At 28.9% G+C, this 20,234-nt stretch overlaps 2 protein-coding genes across 4 annotated transcripts; one reads left to right on the forward strand and one right to left on the reverse strand.

The window, feature by feature from the left end:
* The first annotated feature begins 1,229 nt into the window (after positions 1 to 1,229).
* Positions 1,230 to 2,732, forward strand: LOC119666933 (protein lin-9 homolog). The gene has a single exon (XM_038076211.1). The coding sequence runs from the start codon at positions 1,230 to 1,232 to the stop codon at positions 2,730 to 2,732; it is 1,503 nt and encodes a 500-aa protein (XP_037932139.1).
* A 2,140-nt stretch (positions 2,733 to 4,872) lies between these two features.
* On the reverse strand, positions 4,873 to 20,227 carry LOC119670888 (cytokine receptor-like). Of its 3 annotated transcripts, none has more exons than XM_038081323.1 (13): positions 19,936 to 20,227; positions 13,041 to 13,123; positions 12,784 to 12,935; positions 12,560 to 12,674; positions 12,339 to 12,469; positions 9,217 to 9,451; positions 8,666 to 9,143; positions 8,289 to 8,592; positions 7,732 to 8,215; positions 7,552 to 7,663; positions 6,632 to 6,822; positions 5,375 to 6,570; positions 4,873 to 5,310 (listed from the first exon to the last, which is right to left on the reverse strand). In XM_038081323.1, the coding sequence occupies exons 1-13, from the start codon at positions 19,938 to 19,940 to the stop codon at positions 5,131 to 5,133; spliced, it is 3,666 nt and encodes a 1,221-aa protein (XP_037937251.1). In that variant the 5' UTR covers positions 19,941 to 20,227; the 3' UTR covers positions 4,873 to 5,130. The 3 variants fall into 3 exon arrangements, with proteins under 3 accessions (XP_037937251.1, XP_037937252.1, XP_037937253.1); XM_038081324.1 differs by having other exon boundaries at positions 4,874 to 5,310; positions 9,217 to 9,388; XM_038081325.1 differs by having other exon boundaries at positions 4,874 to 5,310; positions 20,147 to 20,222.
* Between the last annotated feature and the right edge of the window lie 7 nt (positions 20,228 to 20,234).

Below are 20,234 nucleotides of genomic sequence, written 5' to 3' on the forward strand. Positions count from 1 at the left end.
GCTGAAAAAAAAAACACTTCAACGCTGCTCATTGATTACCTTTAAATTATTGAAACTAATAATATAACTGTGATATGATATATCGATATTTCGCTAAATACATGCCGAATTAGTTGTGCCGTAAGCAATCAGCTAACTTGTTTTATCTTTTTAAAATAAATTTATTAATTTATTCGTGCTGAAGTTTAAATATAGATAAAAACTGATTTAGCTGTGCTGTAAAAAATCAACTAATCCATTCTACCTTGTAGAAGATAATGTAATTGACTATTCGTGTCAAAACAAATATACGAGAAATTGGTATTGGTATCAATTTGTTTCTTGGCGTAAGCTATGAAATATCCTTTTTTTAGCAGATGAAAAATATAGAAAGCAACAGTGTTTGACTTGAATGTAAAATAGACAAATTTCGGTCATTGGACCTCAAAGATCAAAATCCGAAACCTTATTCCAGTAATCGTGGGTAAGGCAAACATTAGAAAGGCAAATACGGAAAGTTTAATATTTAGACAACAAACATATCTAAACCAACAGGAGATATCTTTTAAATAAGATTGTAATGCAATGCATTGCATTGCTATGTGTGCGCACTTTTTGATGATCGGATTGAACTTGTGTTGTTTGAGTTTTTATATTATTTTGCGTTGTGTGTATTTGGTCATAAGCAAACAATTTTTCCACACTGTTTCGTTTTCATTTTCTACGTGCGCTACGTTTATGACCACAAATTCAACTTATAACCATAACAATCAAACGAAATTCCTCGACTTTGTATCAGAAAATTATATTGTAATGAGTAATTACATTGTATTTCTTTGTGTGTGCGTTATGACTCAACGAATTACTTTTTGTCAATGTTGTCTTCTGAGTTTCCTATGTTGTCTTCGCCTACATTAACTTATTCAGCCATAATGTAAAGTACCTCATCTTAGCAATAAAAACATTAAAAATTGTAAGAGACTGCTTTTATAAGTCTCGTCTTGTGGTAATTGTGTTCATTGTTATGTCTGTATGCAAACAAGTAACCGGTAATCGCTTACTTAAGGGAAATATAATGAACACAGTTATCATTTTGAATTTTAAACATTTTCTTTAAAGAATTGTGTATTCTATTACATTTTTGGCAATTTTGTAATCAACTTAATAGCAGTACGAAACAAGTTTGCCTAGAACATCATTTAATAGTTGCATTATTAGATACAGTTCAATTAAATTTCTATTACAAAAAAATGAATGAATTCTCTAAGATTAGATTGATTGACACTGGAAATATATGGCCACCAATAAAGTTGAAGAGACGTAAAAATACTCCTCGACGCAAAATGGAAGTGTTCAATGTCATTGATGTGTATACACGGTTTTACTTAGGTAATGATTTACTTCAAGGAGATATAAAATACGATGATGAATGCGATCCTGATTTGGAAAATGCTGTAAATGTTAGTAAACGTATACAGAATATGCTACAATTCGCACTACCTTATAGATGGATGCTATGTGAATTTTTTTATTCACTTACTGACTATTCGTTTTTTTATGAGCAGGATGACTTTCAATTGTTATTAGAGAATAAGTTGCCCGATTTTAAAACTAGAAATCTTACACGTATTGAATGGCAAAAAATTCGTTCAATTTTGGGTAAACCCAAACGCTTCACAGACCGCTTCATCAATAGAGAGCGCTCAGAGTTAGAACGCATGCGGCAAATAATACGATATGCTCAACTATCAAAAATTAGAAGTGATGAATGTATGCCCATGGCTTTGGATATACCAGATGAAATACCACATGTTCTGCCTGTGAACACAGAAGTTTCAGTGCTTTTGCGTAGCCCATGGGTTGGCGTTTATGATGGAATCGTTACTGCATTTAATAGCGATACATTTACATATGAAATTCAATTTTATTGTAATGAAATAGGAACGCAATTTATAAATGACATTAATATAATGTGGAAAAAAACTTATGCAACATTCTCTATCGATGAGCCCAATTGGAATGTCAAAACAGAATTTGATTGTATTGAAAAAAATATTAACATCAATGAAAATGAAACCACCACAACCGGGGAAGCAGTTCAACGTTCTCCTATTCCAGAAAGATTAGAAGATGATTGCATTAACGGACATCCAACTAAACTTATCAAAGCTCTTATGCTTTTAAAACGGACTGTAGCAAATAAAAAAGAAATTGTTGATAAAGTACGCGATCTAAATGATGAAGCTGAAAATACCTTATATCCAAAAATTGGTCAAAAGTCAGTCAATGATTCTCGCAATTCACGTGGCACTCCACTCGAACTCAGTGTAGAATTTAAGGAACGTTACACTTCACTTATTGCATCTTTAAAAAAAATAAATAACAACATACATGAATATACCAATGAGTTATTAACATATGCTCCAGAACTTAATCCAGCATCAGATGAAAAAATGTCACCGGACCCTATGTGTATAAGGGAAAGATGTTGTAGTGTTGCCGAAGCTGCTATACGTCATAACAATAAAGGCTTGGTTGAAAATAAGAATATAGTTTCACTTATCGAAAAGTTCTCCATTGCTTTGTTAGCAGCTTCGGTTCCGTGCACTGATGCCAATACACAAGGAGTGAAAGATATTATGGATTATTTTATCGAAGAAACAAAGTCCCTAGTTACAGAAGACAACATTAAAGACTTCGAACAACTAATAAAAGTTCCTTTAAACAATTTACGCCAGACAAATAACCAGTAAATGAAGACAGTTTAAATGATGTAATAATTTATATGTTCAAATACATGCTAATAAATAAAATGTATAAAATATATATTTTCTTGTTACTATGTCAATCGATTTAAAATTTCCAGTAATTTAAATATCATTTTTATAACTATAATATTTTTTACAGATATAAATCCAATGTTGTTTTGATTTAATACTTTATAGTTTATAAACGTTATACTTGGTTTACTATTGTTTGCTAGATTTATGGAGACAGACGAGTATGGGCCCTATACCATACTCGTAGCTCCTACTCGATGTATGAAACTTTTTCACACATAACACCAAAACAATAAAAAAAAAACAAAATTCGCGAAAAAAAACAAAGAACATTTTTTCTATAAGAAATATAAATATTGGACTGAAATTCTCTAACATTTACAAATAAAATTTTAATAGAAAAAAATCACAGGCTTTCAAAATTATTCACATATTGCTGTACAACACTGCTTAAATCTTTGGCAATGTTTTCCCTCATTATTCCATAGTCCCGGTCCCTCTTTCTTTGACTACCTCTGGATCCAACGATGTTCTTTGGAAACACCGAGAGATTAAAATAGAATACCAAATTTACAAGATACTACCTGCCAACGAAACACAACTTTACAATAAACAAAACGCAGTGCTTTGATTAAAGAACTGATTACTAGGTTTAGTAATCTCCTCCTAACCTAAACCATAGCCAAAAACACCTTAAAAATATAAGTCAGATTGTCACTTAGAGGTCTCATCTGCCTCGAAGCAGAAACGATTTTCTGTATTCTCAAACAGATCACTGTTGAAATGGCAACGGAAGCCATAATAGCCCATGAAATAACCTGCTAACATATTTTGCTCGATTTCGCTAAGGTGTGACGCCATACTATCAACCATCTTATTCAAGAATAAAGTTATGTTTCAAAAAATTAAGTAACTATAATGGTTTGCTTTAATTACTTTAATTAAATAAAAAATTCTAGTATTACACGTAAAAAAATTAAATATATACCAACAAAAAAATTTACTTAATTAAGGTATTGAACGTTATAAGAAGTTACCATTTATAACTCTTCTATTACTGATGATAAACAGAATCTGTTTACTTAATAAAAAATTATTCATTGTATAAAAAGTGTATATTCAACACTTTTAGCCCAATATCTACTTTCCTCTGTACACAAAAATTTAGCTATATATCAACAGATATAGTCAGGTTGCATTCAGCATTTCTACCAATCCCTTTAATAACTCCACTACTATATCGATTCTTTTTCTATTACGTTATGAGCTTTTTTTACGTCTATAACTCATTCAACTTTTTATATAATAAATTTATTTAATTTAAACTTTTTTGTTTCTTGTTTCTGTACATACCAAATATTAATATTATCAGTGATATAAAAAAAAGATATATTTTGTATTTGAACATAAATATTTAATTTATTAAACAAGCTTACGATATGTAAGTAAGTACTATATGGATAAAAACTCCACATTTATGCGTATAAAACGTTTTTGTTTAACAAATTTAAAGGCCACATAATTACTTCGTGTTATTAAATAAATTTAATTTAAAGCTAGATATTCTAAAAATATTAGTTTAATTAAAATAAATCCACAAACTATTATTATGAAATACTCTTGTTTTCATAAAATAATTGTATAATACATAAAATAAAAGAAAAATTTCAAAATAATTCTTTTTGTTTTCTTTAATAACTGATTGATTACACTATTTTATTTGAACTAATATATCAGTTAACATATTTTGATTTTATTTTTTTATATTATTTCAACTTAGTTACTTATACTATATAAAACTATAGTAGTTATTAATATAATATAACATTTGTTAATGTTAACATAAAAGGCACATATTAGCACTAAAATTACTACGTTAAAATTAATATAAATTAATATAATTTAAAAAATATTAATTACAATGATGAATGAAATTTTTGTCATTGTTATATTGTATGGAAATTGTAAAAAAAGGTATGAAATGTTTATGTTGAAATTAATACGTACATATATATAATAATGAACTATTTTTATGAATAATGTAATGCCATGTTCACACTTAAAATTAAGGAAATCATTTTATAACTTCTGTGAATGTTAGTGAATGTTAAAAAAAAAGTTGTTAGTGCTTTTAAAAGATTATCTGATGAAAATGTTAAGAATTCAGAGACACAATTCAAATATTTTGTTAATTTTTCACTTTAAAATAATTAATTTACTTTTAATAACATTTGATTATCAATTTAGTAATGTTTTGCATATTATGTCTGAACATGGCATAAGTCTTGTTTGAAATTACAATTAAAATATTTGTTTAAAATAAAAATTTTTAATGGTATTTAAACAAATTTTAATGATATTTTTTTTAAATTCAACTTATACGTTGTTGTTGAAAATATGCAGATAGTTCCTTTGGTGTTACATAACCCGATATGGGCGGCATTGCTATATCTATGTTCACATTTTGAAGCGGTGATGTGGGTGCTTGTAGAGTGGGTTTAATTTCGTTTTGTTGTGTGGCATTTATTAAAGAATTTCTTTCGTATGCATCCTATTAAAAGAAATTAATATATTATTTAAACTGCATATTATTGAAAATCGTAATAAAACCTCACCTTTTGCAATTGATCCGGTCGAACATAGCCTGTTTCATTAATTGATAAGCTGTCAATAGGAAATTCAGTAGTTGGTATAGATTTTGTTGGTGTTTGTTGCCAATTGAGTTTTTGATTTGGTTTAACATAGTTATTATCAGTAGGTATAAATCCAATATTTGAGCTAATCGATATTGGTGCCAAATCTGATTCTAAACTAGCATCGGGTGGTACATAAGGATTATCTATGTGCATTCTGTCATCGTTTGCTTTAATCATTTCCATCACCATATAAGCATCACTACTTGTTGGTAAATTTTGCTCCATTACGGTAAATTCTTCATTTGGAACATAATTTGCACAATTATCATCAACAGTATCGTTGCTACTGGTACTAATACCTGCTGTGCTACTCAAACCAGCAACTGCATCACCCAAATATCCAGAATCGTTACACATAGAGGAGAGCAAGTGATGATGTTCATTATTAAATGGTAAATCATCATGCAAAGTATGAAAATTACTAAATGGTGTCTTTTCAATTATTTTATCAGCTATATCATTATTCAATACACTATGATCGGCAGCTCCTTTTGTTGGATAAACACCAATTTCAGCTAAGCCACTTGGTAATGTACACTTGATATTTTTCATTTTACTACATTTATCGTGCAGCATATAAACTAAAGTTAATGTCATCAATAAAATGAACGTGCTACCAAGAGCCCACATAGTATCGGTACTCAGTTTCGATGTAGCTGCACAACCATAAAACGGCCCTTTTTCCCAAACTGACTTGTAGTATACACGATTTTTCACGCCACGATAACTAAGTGAAAGCGCATTAAACTCACTTGCTGACTGTAATTTTCCTGTTGCGATACAAACAAGTTCATTGTTGCCTTCATAGATATTTTCATCTTCCGTATTATTATCAATAAAAATTTGTTGATCAATTTCACTATCAGAAGCCACATTTACCGCACGTACTTCTAACGTATGCTTATAATCTGCATCTTTACACATTGGCATATTAATTACACATGATTCCGTTCCTATTACAGTAGATATACGTTGTTTTTGTAATTGATCTTTATGCCAAACTTTAACAGATACTTCATAGAATTCAACACGTCCTGAAGGTTTCTCCGGCTTCGACCAATGCATAACAGTGCGATTATTTTCTACAGCGGTCATGTGTAAGGGTTTTGACGGTACTGCAAAATATTATACACAATATTATAAGGAAATTAAAAAATATTGCACTTCTATACTTACTTCCTATTAACGTTTGGAAATTTATTATATTACTAGGCAAAGACGCTTCTACTGTATGTGCTGTTACATATACAGTGTAGTTAGTAAAACTGCTTAAGTCCTTCAGATTAAATGTAATTGTCTCATTTAATTTAGCTAAGCCATTTAAAGCTTCAACAGAATAATTCATAACATGATTTTTACTTTTTAAACTGAAAGCAAAAATAATAAAAATGTGTAAGAATAGGAATTTCTGCAATAATACTTATAATTATCTAGTATTTTTATTTTATAATATACTCGAGCGTAGTAAACCGTTCGAAAATTGTCGAACACATATTGCATTCGCATTTGCTGTTATATATATTTGTTTAAGATAGAACGAAAATAAAATAAACTTTAAGAAGATTGTCTGCCCGTTTAACTCAAACAGTTTGAAATTTTTACGAATATTTGAAATGTTCGAATTCGAGTAAACTTGAATAACTTGGAAACCGTTATGCTCTAACCTTTTGAAGCAATACTAAAAATAACAATAATCTTATTTATCACTGTCACTCACTGCAAAAAACATATGCAATGTGCAATCCAAAGAAAGTAAATGAAAAAAATATATTATATATATATAAATTAATATTAAATATATATGAATTAATACATTAAATTAATATATATATATATATATATAATAAATGTAATATGTAAATGTAAATGTAAATGTAATATATAATAAATGTAATAAATATGTATAATAAATAAATATAATAAATTAAATACAATAAATAAATAGAATAAATATTAGATTAATTAAATATAATAAGTTAAATATTATAAATAAATATAATAAATAAATGTTATAAATTAATGCAAATAATCACAGTGGTCATTGCAAATAGTGAATTATATTAAAATATTAAAAATATGTTATTTTGAAAGCTTACACAATTGTATAAGAAGTTAAATTTCCATTGAAGTGCTCAGGATGTAACCAAGATAGCCAAGCTGAATTACTTGTCCTATTCCCACACAGTAAATTTCGTGGAGCTGAAGGTGCTGCAATTTTTCAATTAGTAATGGAATTAAATTAATCAAATTGTAATCAAAATTTTATAAAAACGTACCTTCTTCTTTTGTTGTTATTATTTTGGCATCGCTACTTTTACCATTTTTCAGTTTAGAAAACATAAACATTTCTATTTTATAAGTTGAATATGGAGTCAGATTAGTAAGTATAAATTTTTTAGCAGTTTTCTCAACGGTGATTGTTACATTTTCATTTAAACATTTATCTGATTCCAATGTAATATTAACATTACGTTTGACTTTACAGTAAGTGATATTATAACCCTCAATTAAGGATGAACACACACGATCTGGACTCCAATCTAATTGTATAGTACGAGCAGATATAGCAGTCATTTCCGGTTCCAAATTTTCCAAATCACTTGTTACATCTGCAGTACACATTGTCCAATGCATACCCATATTTGTATCAATATAATTTGCAGATACAGCTAAATTAAGTATATGCTCTTGATCTCGATGCTGAGGTGCAGTAGTGAATTTTGTCTCATATTTATTAACATGCTCAAAATGTAACGACCCCTAAAGAATAAGAAGAATATATATTATCAACGAAATGTAAAATAATAATATTTCATTTTATAATAATATTTACTTTGCATTCGTTCAGTACATTCGGTTTGGATGGACACCAAAAAACCGTATAATCGACTAAATTGGTTATATTTGCAGGTGCACTCCATGACAGCGTATAAGTACGATTAGCTGCATGATATATATTTCTAATCCATTTGGGAGAATTTAATTTATACGAATCTGGCCATGCTGGAACTATTATTTGGCTGCTTTCCAATGATTCACCAACATTATTACGACTTTTGATTACAAACTCATATTGATGTTCTTTTTTCCAGGGGAAAATTGCAGAAGTGTTATCAATTGACAAGGGCTTCAAATCACTACGTTATAGAAGTAAATATTATATTTATATAATTTCCATATTTAAGTAAATAACAACAACTTTATACTCACATATTGTAACCATTACGCTTTGTTTCAATAATATATTCGAAATGTGGGCCGTTATACCGATAATTTGGTAGTTGTTGCCAATACAAACGCACACGGGTCTCATTAGGATCAATAAAAAAGCTACCATTATCTGTTTTTGGTGGTGCATCTGGTATACGTGGTAGAGTTTCAAAACTTTGCATATAAAGCTCACTCCACATAGTGTCGTCACTATGTCGTGATACAACTCTTATTCGTAAACTGACGTTATATTTAGTGTACGCGTATGGAAGGTTTCTCAGTAGTAAACTATAATCCATACCTCTTGAATGCACCTCATAATCCGTATGATTTGACCAACCGAAATTCTCTGGACGTAAAAGTACTTCATATTCTAAACCCTTTTTAGCATAAAAACTGAACATGACCACACGCCATGTTAAATTTGCACTATTTGTCGTAATATTTACAACCTTAAACTCAGGGTAAGCAGGTATGACTATGAAATAGAATTTAGATCATTACTTATATTATACGTTCATATACATAATAAATTGCTATAAGAAACTTACCACTCTCATAATTGTTTATCTCAAGACTTTGAAGGTTTGAACCGATTGCATTAATACCGAACAATGCAAATTTGAAGAACTCATAAGACGACCGATAATTGCGATCCACTTTTGACAATTTGCAAGTGACTTCTTTGCCATGAATTTCCAATTCACAGCGTTGTACATAATTCTGCGGTAAATAATGCATTCGATAAAGACGTGTGCCATTTTTATCAATATAAGATTCTTTCCACTAATTTTGTTAGTTAATTTTTTTTTCAGTGTTTCAGTGAGAGTGCAATTTTAGTATTAAAATTTTATTCAAATTAAAATTGTGTTAAAAAATGTTTTAAACCAGTTTTACATTGTTTATTAGTATTTGGTGATATGTTAGTTTTACCAGTCATAATTGGTGTTAGTACGTGCACGATAGGGAATTAATCAAACATGCAAAATTTAAAAGTTAAACAAATTTAAAAAGTTGTAATTAAAAAAATATTCAATTAAAAAATATAAAACAAGAACTTAAATGTTAAAGATTAATAAAAAATAAGTAAATAAATAACAACTGCATTTGAATTATCTGCAGAATTAAGTAGTTTAGCGCAGATATATAAGTATTGTCTTATAATTATAATAATATAGTAATTTATCAAATCTATATGTATATTCATATGTTTACAGTTACAGTCTATATAGTAATAAAAATATAGACTTTTAGTTGCATTTCTAGAATATAATGTATCTAAAAATGAAATCATGTATTGTTGCTATAAATTCATGTTTTTTTTTTAGATATATATAAGAAAGTTTCTCAAGTAGGTTTTTAATTATTTGCCTACAATACCCGGTACTTCAAGAGAATATAGTAATTTTAAAGTTACTTATTTCTACAATTCAGGCGGTACAAATACAGGCTTGGAGATGTATATAACGATCCTAACATCAAGCTATGGTAGACAAAAACAATCTTTCTATTTGAAACTTTTCATCTAATAAATCGTTGAATAAACAACCCAGGAAATTAAAGTTTTAAGACCTAATGTCAAAATAGGGATTGAAGATTCATGTATATGGACCACAAAAATTAGGAAGAAAAAAAAAACATTTCTACGGGAACTAAAACTAATCTTGTAGGTCATTTAAAGCAAAACGAAATATAATTTATCACTAATATTACAAATGAGAATATGTTGTAAAACTAGCATTAGGAACCCAACAAACAGATCAATGTGAAGCGACTTACAACATAACAATAATGATTCAGGGATGATAAAATTCACATCAAGCTCCTCTCATCCCTCTCCCAAATCATCACGTGAGATGATCTCACATGGAGTGCAAAAACAACAATAACATCAGCAGCAACAATAAACTAAAAACAATTACAGCATTTGATTCGCAGACTATGCTGTCATGACCCGTGAAGTTTCATATGATAGATAACTTTAAAGGAATATAATACAAATATATGAGTTAGAATATGGTTGGATAAGATAAGGAGAGGAGATTGTGTAGGACCAAAAGTGAAATAAGTACAGGTTATATTTGTATTGAAACTAATCCGGGTCAAGGCGGACAAAAATAGCCACCTCAATAGGACGGATCTAAATATCAATTGGATTTAAATTGGGGTGTAGAGTTACAGTTGGGATACACATTAGGAATTGACGCATTTATGCGTGAGTAATACCTGTTGCACACATGGCTATTGCGTAACCTCAATTAAGCTAGCACAACTCTTACAACACTGGGAAGGCACCGCTCTTCCCGGGTGATAGAGAGAGTTATTTTGAGAACTTTGTTGCTAAACAAACATGCTTTTGATGAGAAAACTGCAATTCTATTAGTCCACGTTTGTATTTAACCTCATTGATGTGGTTTCCATTATAAGTGTCGATGTATACACGATACAAAGAAAGGCTTAGACAGGTGAACAGAAAAAGATGCAATTACTTCGAAAATAAAATACATATTAAAATACAAATTGCATAAATTCATATTATCGTATAGAAATTAATTGAAATATACAAACAATAATGAGCTAATGCTAATGAACTACTGAATAGACAAACTGAGCTGGTTGTAGTACTACAATTACTTCGATAAATAAAAAATTTGTCAGTTTTACAAATTGCACGATATCTATGTAGCAATATATTGAGATATACAAATGATTGACAATAATTGTACTATAACATTCTCAATTATCTAATCAATGTTATCAATATGCCATATGAAGTAAATGTTTAGCATATTTATTATCTCTTAATTTTTTACGGGCTTGTATTTATTCGCTACCAAAAATTAATTGTCATATACACAAATATTTATAGACAAAATATTATATTCTAAGATGGTGGAATATTTTTTTAAGTAAATCAGACAAAGAATATATATAATATAACATATATTAAATTTATAAATTAAGTCAAAACAAAGTATAATATAAAGAAATTAGTCTTCACGTGCTTATTTGTAAAAGAACAAAAATTACTGTACGACAGCAGTTTAAATGTTAACTTTTTTATAAAAAAAAGAAGAAAACAGAAAAGTTCAAATTATTTAAAAAAGTTCATTAGCACAACTAATGTACTAAGTTATCTAAAAGCGTAAAAATAATTGCAAATATAAAAGTAATGCTGATAACTTTGTAGTATTTATCACAAAGTAATATAAATAAGTGATATAAATTCAAAGAAATTAGTATAAATTAAATGTACTTTTAACAATACATTAAAAGCGTAATATGAATGAAGAATTCATGAGAAAAATGTTGCTATCAATCTAACTTAATTTGTAGTATAAATATTTTGCACTTAATCAAAAGTAAAATTTTAAATAATTTTATCTGTAAACAAATGTGAGATACATCGCTCAAGCTGTTAAATTTTTTATGCTTTACGCTTGTGTGGGTTCATAATTAAATATTTACATACATGCACATACACATACATATACATATAAAAACATATATATATATACATAAATTTAAAAATAAATAATCAAAATATTTTAAATTCAAATAAAATTATTTAAATACATAGAAATAAGATGCATAACATATCAATTGATAAAAATAGTATAAATTAAACAAATTTTATGAGAAAATTAAATGTTAACATTGTTGTTGTGCTTACAAGTGTTGTTGTAGTATAATTAAGTGTGTATTGAGTTAGAAGATTGTTTTCTGGTATCGTAAATTTGCATATCATATACGAGTAATCATAACCGCGACATTTGAAATCCTTGACATCAAGCGGAGCAGTACCTTTAAAATTGATTTTAAAAATATTATTATAAAATAAATAAAATTCAAAAGAATTTAATATCTGCTTTTCAAGCAACAAATGCAACATACCCACTGACACATGCGTCACACCAATGCCACCATTCTTTCCACTCTTACAGAGATACTTAGTATTTTGTGCCGCCGCATTGCGCAGCATATAAACAATTGTTGTTTCATTTATAATCTAATTGAAAAGATAGAAAAACGTGTTTATAAATAAAACATTGCATACCACAAATATATATTATATAATATTTTTTTGAATTAATTAAAATCTAAATAGAAAAACTTACTGCAATATGGCTGCGGGGTACTGGCAGACCCGTTTGCTCTTCAACAAAAGTTAACGAGGAACTGTCCTTTCCCTGAAATACTTCCAAATTCATTCGACACGTAATATTAGCACTTCCGCCAATACCAATTTCAACTCGTGTTGGTATTGTTTCTATTATAAGAGTTTAAAAGAAAAATTAATATTATTAAATTCATATATATATATATATATAAAGGAAATGTATATTAATTTTTAATTGAATTTTTTAGTACTTACCACCTGGAAAACGTGATGCGAACGAGAAGTGTAAGAGGATACATTCAATCAATATGAATATCTTCAAGGTTAAATATATTAAACTAGAAAGAAATAAAAATAAAATTATATATATTAATTAAAAATATTTAATGAAAATATTTATTTATAATTTTATTATTTTCTAACCAAAAACTTTTTTGTTTATTTGTTTATATTCATTGTTTTCGTTAAGAGGAAAACCATTCATACCATTCGCAATAAAAAGGAAAAGAATTTCTTCAAAATCTTTAGTTTGAAATAAATTCATAGAAATTGTTTTTAGACTGCGCAATACATAAAATTATGATAAAAAGAATTCGGGAAGCTTATTCTATTTAAAAATAAAACAATTTATTTCTATTTGAAAAAAAAATGCATTTAACTTAATAAGTGATTAAATGAAAGTGGATTACTTTGAGTAGTTGATATTTTCATTTCTTTGGAAATAGCAGACCCTTTTAATTATCACCAAGTCATTTAGTTGTTTACTAGGAAAGAGCTCAATTTATGTTAAAAATAAGATCTAATATAAAGAATGAGTCATAAGATCTAAGAGTCAACAAAACTATTTTAATTAATTTTTAAGTGGCTGGGTTTAGTAATTCCATTAAATTAAATTTATTATTAGATGAAACGATGATAAACTTAGGCTTTTGAAGTATACAGTAATCATCTAATATAATAAGTATTCATGTCTAATTTAACGAATGACATTCGTTGCATTAGTCAATAATAGAATTCTGTTGCTATTATTAAAAAGATATCGAAAAGCTAACCCGAACAATCACACTGTGAGCCTTGAACCCACTAAAACCACCTCTTAGAAATGAATAAACAAGATATCGACAGCAATGTGGAAACTTCATTTCAGTAATCAAAGGAGAGAGATGTGAACAGATAGGCTTAATACCTAGAGGACTAGATTTATCTAAGCCAAAAAACATGGGCATGAAGTAGGATAAATGCACTGAATGTCTATCAGCTCTCGAAAAAATGACACCAGAACACTTGATGTGGCTTTGTCCAGGTCTGGCCTGGTTTTGAATTTACTCGGCGATATCTCCAGCATTAGCATTAGACAGATGCTTGCTTTTATAAATGCCTCTAGCTGGTTCTAATTTGAATTTCTCTCTACTACCCACTAATACGAGCTTTTTGTGGATTCAAAACGACTTTTTAGCTAATTGAAAAGGACTCGTCCTCTCTCCACCACAACTAACTACCTTACTAGGATAATTGGGGGTTATAGCGCAAGCGTGGAGCTACAACTAGCGGTAAACTTTGTGAACCACGAAAGTCGCGGTTGAAAAAGGAATAATGGGAGCAATTAAACCTTGATTTGCGAACACGAAACCAACAACAGTAAGATGAAATAAAAATTAATCTCACGGAGTAAAAATTGATCGACTGGTATCAGAAAAGAATATACAAAATCAACAGATTGCAATTTTCTACGACAGTAGAACTGTTATTTTGACGATGTCCATAACAGTGAACAGCGCTAAACTCAACTAAAATCAGTGAGTAACCAGTGCGCAATATCATTGAAATGAGTTTTAAGACACCTGGAAACAAAACTATAGATGAACAAACAAGCGTCAGAAGCATCTTCAACAAGGCAACAAATACTGATATAATTTAAAGAAGATTAAAATAATATCCACTTTAATTTTCTAATAGTACAAATACAAATGGAAAGTCATGGTCAAGCTACAACATGGCCACCACTAAAACCAACCAACCACTAATTAATCTCCTTCACATACTATAGTTATAAAATGTATATCAGTTGACAATGAGACATTATCATATCATACGATGCGATAAAAATAAAAAGCAAACAACAAATAAAACCATAATCTCATACAAAAAGGTAAAAAATAATTTGTAAACATATAAAAAAAATGACAATCATAAAATTTGTATCTAATAAATTTTGGAACAAAATCCTACATCTTGTTCGGATCAGTGAAATTTAAAGCTACTAAACTGGTTTCCTGTCAATCGTAGGTTGCGACCAAAAGTATGTACGGAAGTTTCACTTTACATTTACAAAAATCTATAGATATCGACGACCTTTAGTCTTATCTAAAGGTGGTAGTTAGCAGAAACATATTCACTTAATTAAAGTGAACTGTGATTAAACAGGTCAAGATTAAAGTTCAAATATATTTAAACTTAGAAACTTAGAAAGCTGTTTACATTTTTCTGCTGATTCAAATAAGCTGCTTAAATTGACTAAAGCATTCTCAAGCAGTTTATAATGAATGTTTCTAAGTATTGATGCAATCTTATAAGTTCGGTTCTCATGAAGACAGTAAGGCGACTTATTACTAAATGGTGGTGTTTTGCAAAAGATACATATAAGATAGAAATTACGATTAAATCGATTAAGAAATGAAGAAATGAAAAGTAGTTTTAGAATTTCCGATATCCTATCTGTATAGGATGGCGAAAATGGGAAAGTCTTCTAGAAAAACCGTATCTTTGACTTTTCAGTTAGCTTAAGTAAGCACAACTTCTTTTACTGTAACTATAAGATAATTCTCAAATGAAAGGAATCAAAAAACGTGGACTTTTAAAACCCTACAATACGTGTATATAATTCACCAATGAGTAAAAACTTGAAAACACACAAAATGGTTTAAGGGTCCATGAATACAGATTAAATCTAACTACAGTTTCAAAAAATTTTCATCTATGTTACAAGTACTTAGCATGGAAATCTGCAATAAAATCTCTGAAAAGGAGATAACAAAACGTCAGCATTATTATATATATGGATAGCTATTTTGAGCCTTAAAAACCAAGTTAGTTTAAAGCTACAAGACTGTAATATTTGAGTTACCTAATATAAACATAGTTACGCTTGTCTCATGAAACATTTGACGGTATAGAACGTAGTGCACAATTATCACTTATAATAACAATAATAGATTGCTATATTTTACTGAGTCTTTAAAAAAGTTTAATTAAAAATTAATGAAATGAAGAAACATTTTTTTAATATTTTTTTAAGATATGAAAATTTATTTCATTTATGAAGCACACAAGCAGTAATTGTTCAATTAACTTTCTTTAGACCAATAACGTACTATCAAGCAAATTACAATTGTTTATCATCTTTGATGGCAACAGTTGCTTTGATTTCAATCGTAATTGAGTTAATCAAAGAACACACAAGGAAAATTGTTCTACTAGAACTAATTGATATAAAGAATAGATATAGATATACATATATTTTTTAGTAACAATACTAAAGACTAGTAATTATTTATGTATTTTCATATTAGAATTTAATTGGTTGTTGTGATAGTTCACCTGGAACTATGGAAATATGTGCAATAAATAGAACAAATGAAATAAAATTTCCGGTTTTATAACTATTTTTTTTACTTTATATCTGACGACAACCTAAATTTATTGGGCTATAAATTTTAGTATATTTGTTATATGATAAAAATAAGCTGATCACTAAAGTTAAACTATTTTGAAATATTCGAAATTTGTAAATATTTATTGACAAATAAAAAAACTTCACAAATTGCACAAAATGAATTTAAAAAATTTTTAATTTGCGGGGGAAGAGTAAAACAGTTCGTTCGCTAATTAAATTAAAATTGTATACTAGTTACTATACTACTTATAAAGTAAACAAAACAAAAATCCTCAAAAGGCAGTTATCATAAAAATATAAAAATTATTAAATTTGGCTCTACACACAGATAGTTGTCAAAATTTAACAATTTCCAATAAATTTGCGGAACGAAAATGAAAAATTGATTTGTAGTGGTAAGAATAATCATTTTGTCGGTATAATATCTCTTCTCTTACTTATTTCAGCGATGCTCTAAATTACAGAACCGAAAGGTCAGCAAAAAAATCTGCTACGACAATTATTACTTTTTAGTTTGATTAATATCTTTTTCCATGAAAGATTTTTTTTTAGGTGTTAGAATAGCTGCAAGTCAGAGAGTTTTAAATTTATGATAGATTGTATGTTACAACGCTTCCTACTGCAATTCGATGGATTTTTAAGCAAATAGAAAATGATACAATGTTTCTGTAATCTGAGTCTTTTTGCACAAATATTTGCATCAAATTGGTCTAGGAATAAACTGAGTTGAGGTGAGGTGAGAAGCCATAATGTTTTATGCACCGTCAAACTGACCGTCATCGAAATCGTGTGTGTAGTATACAAACTAAAACACCCTCTTCATTCTTCCTTGGCATTTATTCCCAAGGGACTGTTTTCGCTTTACTTTGTGAAGGATCTCTTATAAGTTGGCTATTCATGACATATGCTTTTGGCAAAACCTGTTCCCTATAGACCCCCACTACTGAACCGAATTGAAAAGTCTCCAGTTAGTTTGCTTTTCGCTTTAGTTTAATTTGCGTCCAGGTCTTTCTTTTTTTCCGGAGCACGTTTCCAAAGAATTATGTGATTTTGTTTCAATTTTCTGCATGTTCTTTCATTTTTTCAATGATATTCTTGACAGTGAAATGACTTATATATTGTTGAAGCGGTCTTCCTTTTCCATGCAATCTTTCGCAGTTGAAGAAGTCGGTTTTTAGCATTCTGTATAGATATTTTCGAATATATCTATGACTAGATAGAAACTGGTTAACTTTTACGTCACTTATATAATACATAATGGTCTCCCCAAACCATAACACTGCCATCACCATGCTTTACAGTTGGCATTATATGCTTCGGGTTCAGTGCTGTTTTCGCTTTCCTCCAAACTTTAGCTCTCCCATCGCTTTCAAATATATTGAATTTGGATTTATCTGTAAACAAAACTTGCTTCCAGAAATCAAAATCCTTTTCTTTATATTGTTTGGCAAACTCCGAGCGCAGCTTTTGGGTTTTTTTCAGACATTAGAGGTTCTTTGCGTGGTATTCTACCATGAAAATCGTGGCTGTTTATCGTTCTTTCCATTGTAAGTGGATTGACATGCCTCCCAGTTGCACTAGCAATGTGTTCGACTAATTTTAAGGCACTTATTTTCGGATTTTTGTCAACTTCTTTTAAAACCAAGCTGACATCCCTACGTGTGAGTTTCCTTGGGAGGCCACTGCGAGGCTTATTTTCAGTAGAACCAGTATTTTTATAATTTCTTATTATCGTCTAAAATGTTGATTTCGCTTATCACTTGAAATTTCTTTTCGTGGACCCATCGTGTCAATTAAATACCACTCACAAAGCACAACTAAATGCGTTATATAAATGTATGACTCATGCCACAAGCATGAAATATGAAAAACGGTACTTTCCCGTTGAACATTTAAATTACTGTCGACTATATGTAATAATCAATGAAGTATATGTAGACTTTTGTCAATGATTCATTTAGATTTTTTTCGAATAACTTTGTTAATTTATATTGATGAATGAATTTTCTTTTATTTATTATTATTAAAAAACAGTTCTAAACAAAATTATATCATTACTTTTTTCTATTATGTCTTTGGATTTACGAGCTAGCAGAAATGGGGGGTGTATGTAGAGTTTTGTCGCTCATTGTATATTACGAATCAGACGAGGACGATACTGAACACACTTTCTGCAACTGCAAAAGATTGCATGGAAAAGGAAGACCATTTGAAGAATATATAAGTCACTTTGCTGTCGAGAATATCATTTTGGGATAGTTGTAGTAAACCATTGAGCATCGCAACAAAATTCATTATAAATTCCATAAATATTATAATTTTTAATAACAAACTAAATATCAATAACATTTATAGATGACACATCCGGCTACAACCTACATTTGTCATTAATATCAAAAGTAGTCAATATATATAATATAAATAACATAATATATATAACATAAATGTATATATTTGAGTTTAAGTATATATGGTACATTTTAATTTGAACTGATAAATATTAATTTCACTTGAATGGAAATTTGGAAGTTCTTGGAAATACTTCAAAAAAATCAACATTTTAACATTTTTCTAATGAAATCGTGGAGACAAGATAAAAGCACGTCTAAAAAGTCGAAAACAAAATAAGTCAAAAAAGTGCAAAACAAAAAACAAATTAAAAAATATTTTGGTAGCAGATAAAAAATTTAATTTAAGCTGAATTCCAGAGATCGTCAAATGTCGTTGTTGTTGGTTTGTATATGAAATCAAATAACGGACCAATATGACCTGCTAAATATAAATGCATATATGCGATAAATATATCGAAAGGCAATGTAAATGTAATGGCGACTATTTGTGTGTGACCGCCACTGCATTTTCCCATAAACACATGTCAGAGAAAAGCAAAATAAAATTGTTTAATAAATTGTTTAATTGTTTAATTAATAATATATAAAAAATTAATTAAATTTATAACAAATAACTAAAAAAAATAATTAAAATATATACAATGCATAAAATTCTCTACAAAACAAAGATCGATATGACGTGAATAAAGTTGACCTAACGCAGCAAGGCAGGCAATGCTCTTCTGTAATAAATCACATAAAACGTATAAAGCAGAGGCGCGGGTGTGTTTCGTATATAGAGTCAACAGTCAACGCACATTGATATTTGTATCAGAAAACCAAAAAATTCTAAGAAAAATATATAAATAAAACCAAACTATGGTAGGCAAACAGGTTTTTGTCGAAGTGCTTTGCAACACCACAGCACATAGCCAAGCAGGCCAGGCCAGCCAGAAGTGAAACGCGACAATCGAAAACATAAATTAAAAATGTTTTTGTCTGATTCGTCGTCAACAACATCAATCACACAAAATAAAGACAAAATATAATAAGAAAACAAATATTAAAATAAACAATGAAGGTTCAAACACACTATAATTAAAAATATATGCACACATATTTTCTTAAATAGATAGATAACACTTACCTCATTTTAGTAAAAGCAATGATAAAATTATCTTATATTTTTATATATTGGTTATAGGTTGTTGGTTTAAAACAAATACGCGTATACAATACACAAGACAATAATTATATATTATCAATAATTGATTAAAAATTTTACAAACATAAAACACGTAACACAGAAAAAAAACTAGGAGTTTCTTTTTAAATAACGCGTCACAGGACCTACGCACTTCTTCAAGACTACCGCCGCACAAAGCGGCCCACAAAATCTATTTAAACATTGTTGTTGTTGTTTTCCACATTAAATCACAGAAGACT

Source organism: Teleopsis dalmanni, chromosome 1 (assembly GCF_002237135.1).
Source record: "Teleopsis dalmanni isolate 2A chromosome 1, ASM223713v2, whole genome shotgun sequence".
NCBI classification, from domain to species: domain Eukaryota; kingdom Metazoa; phylum Arthropoda; class Insecta; order Diptera; family Diopsidae; genus Teleopsis; species Teleopsis dalmanni.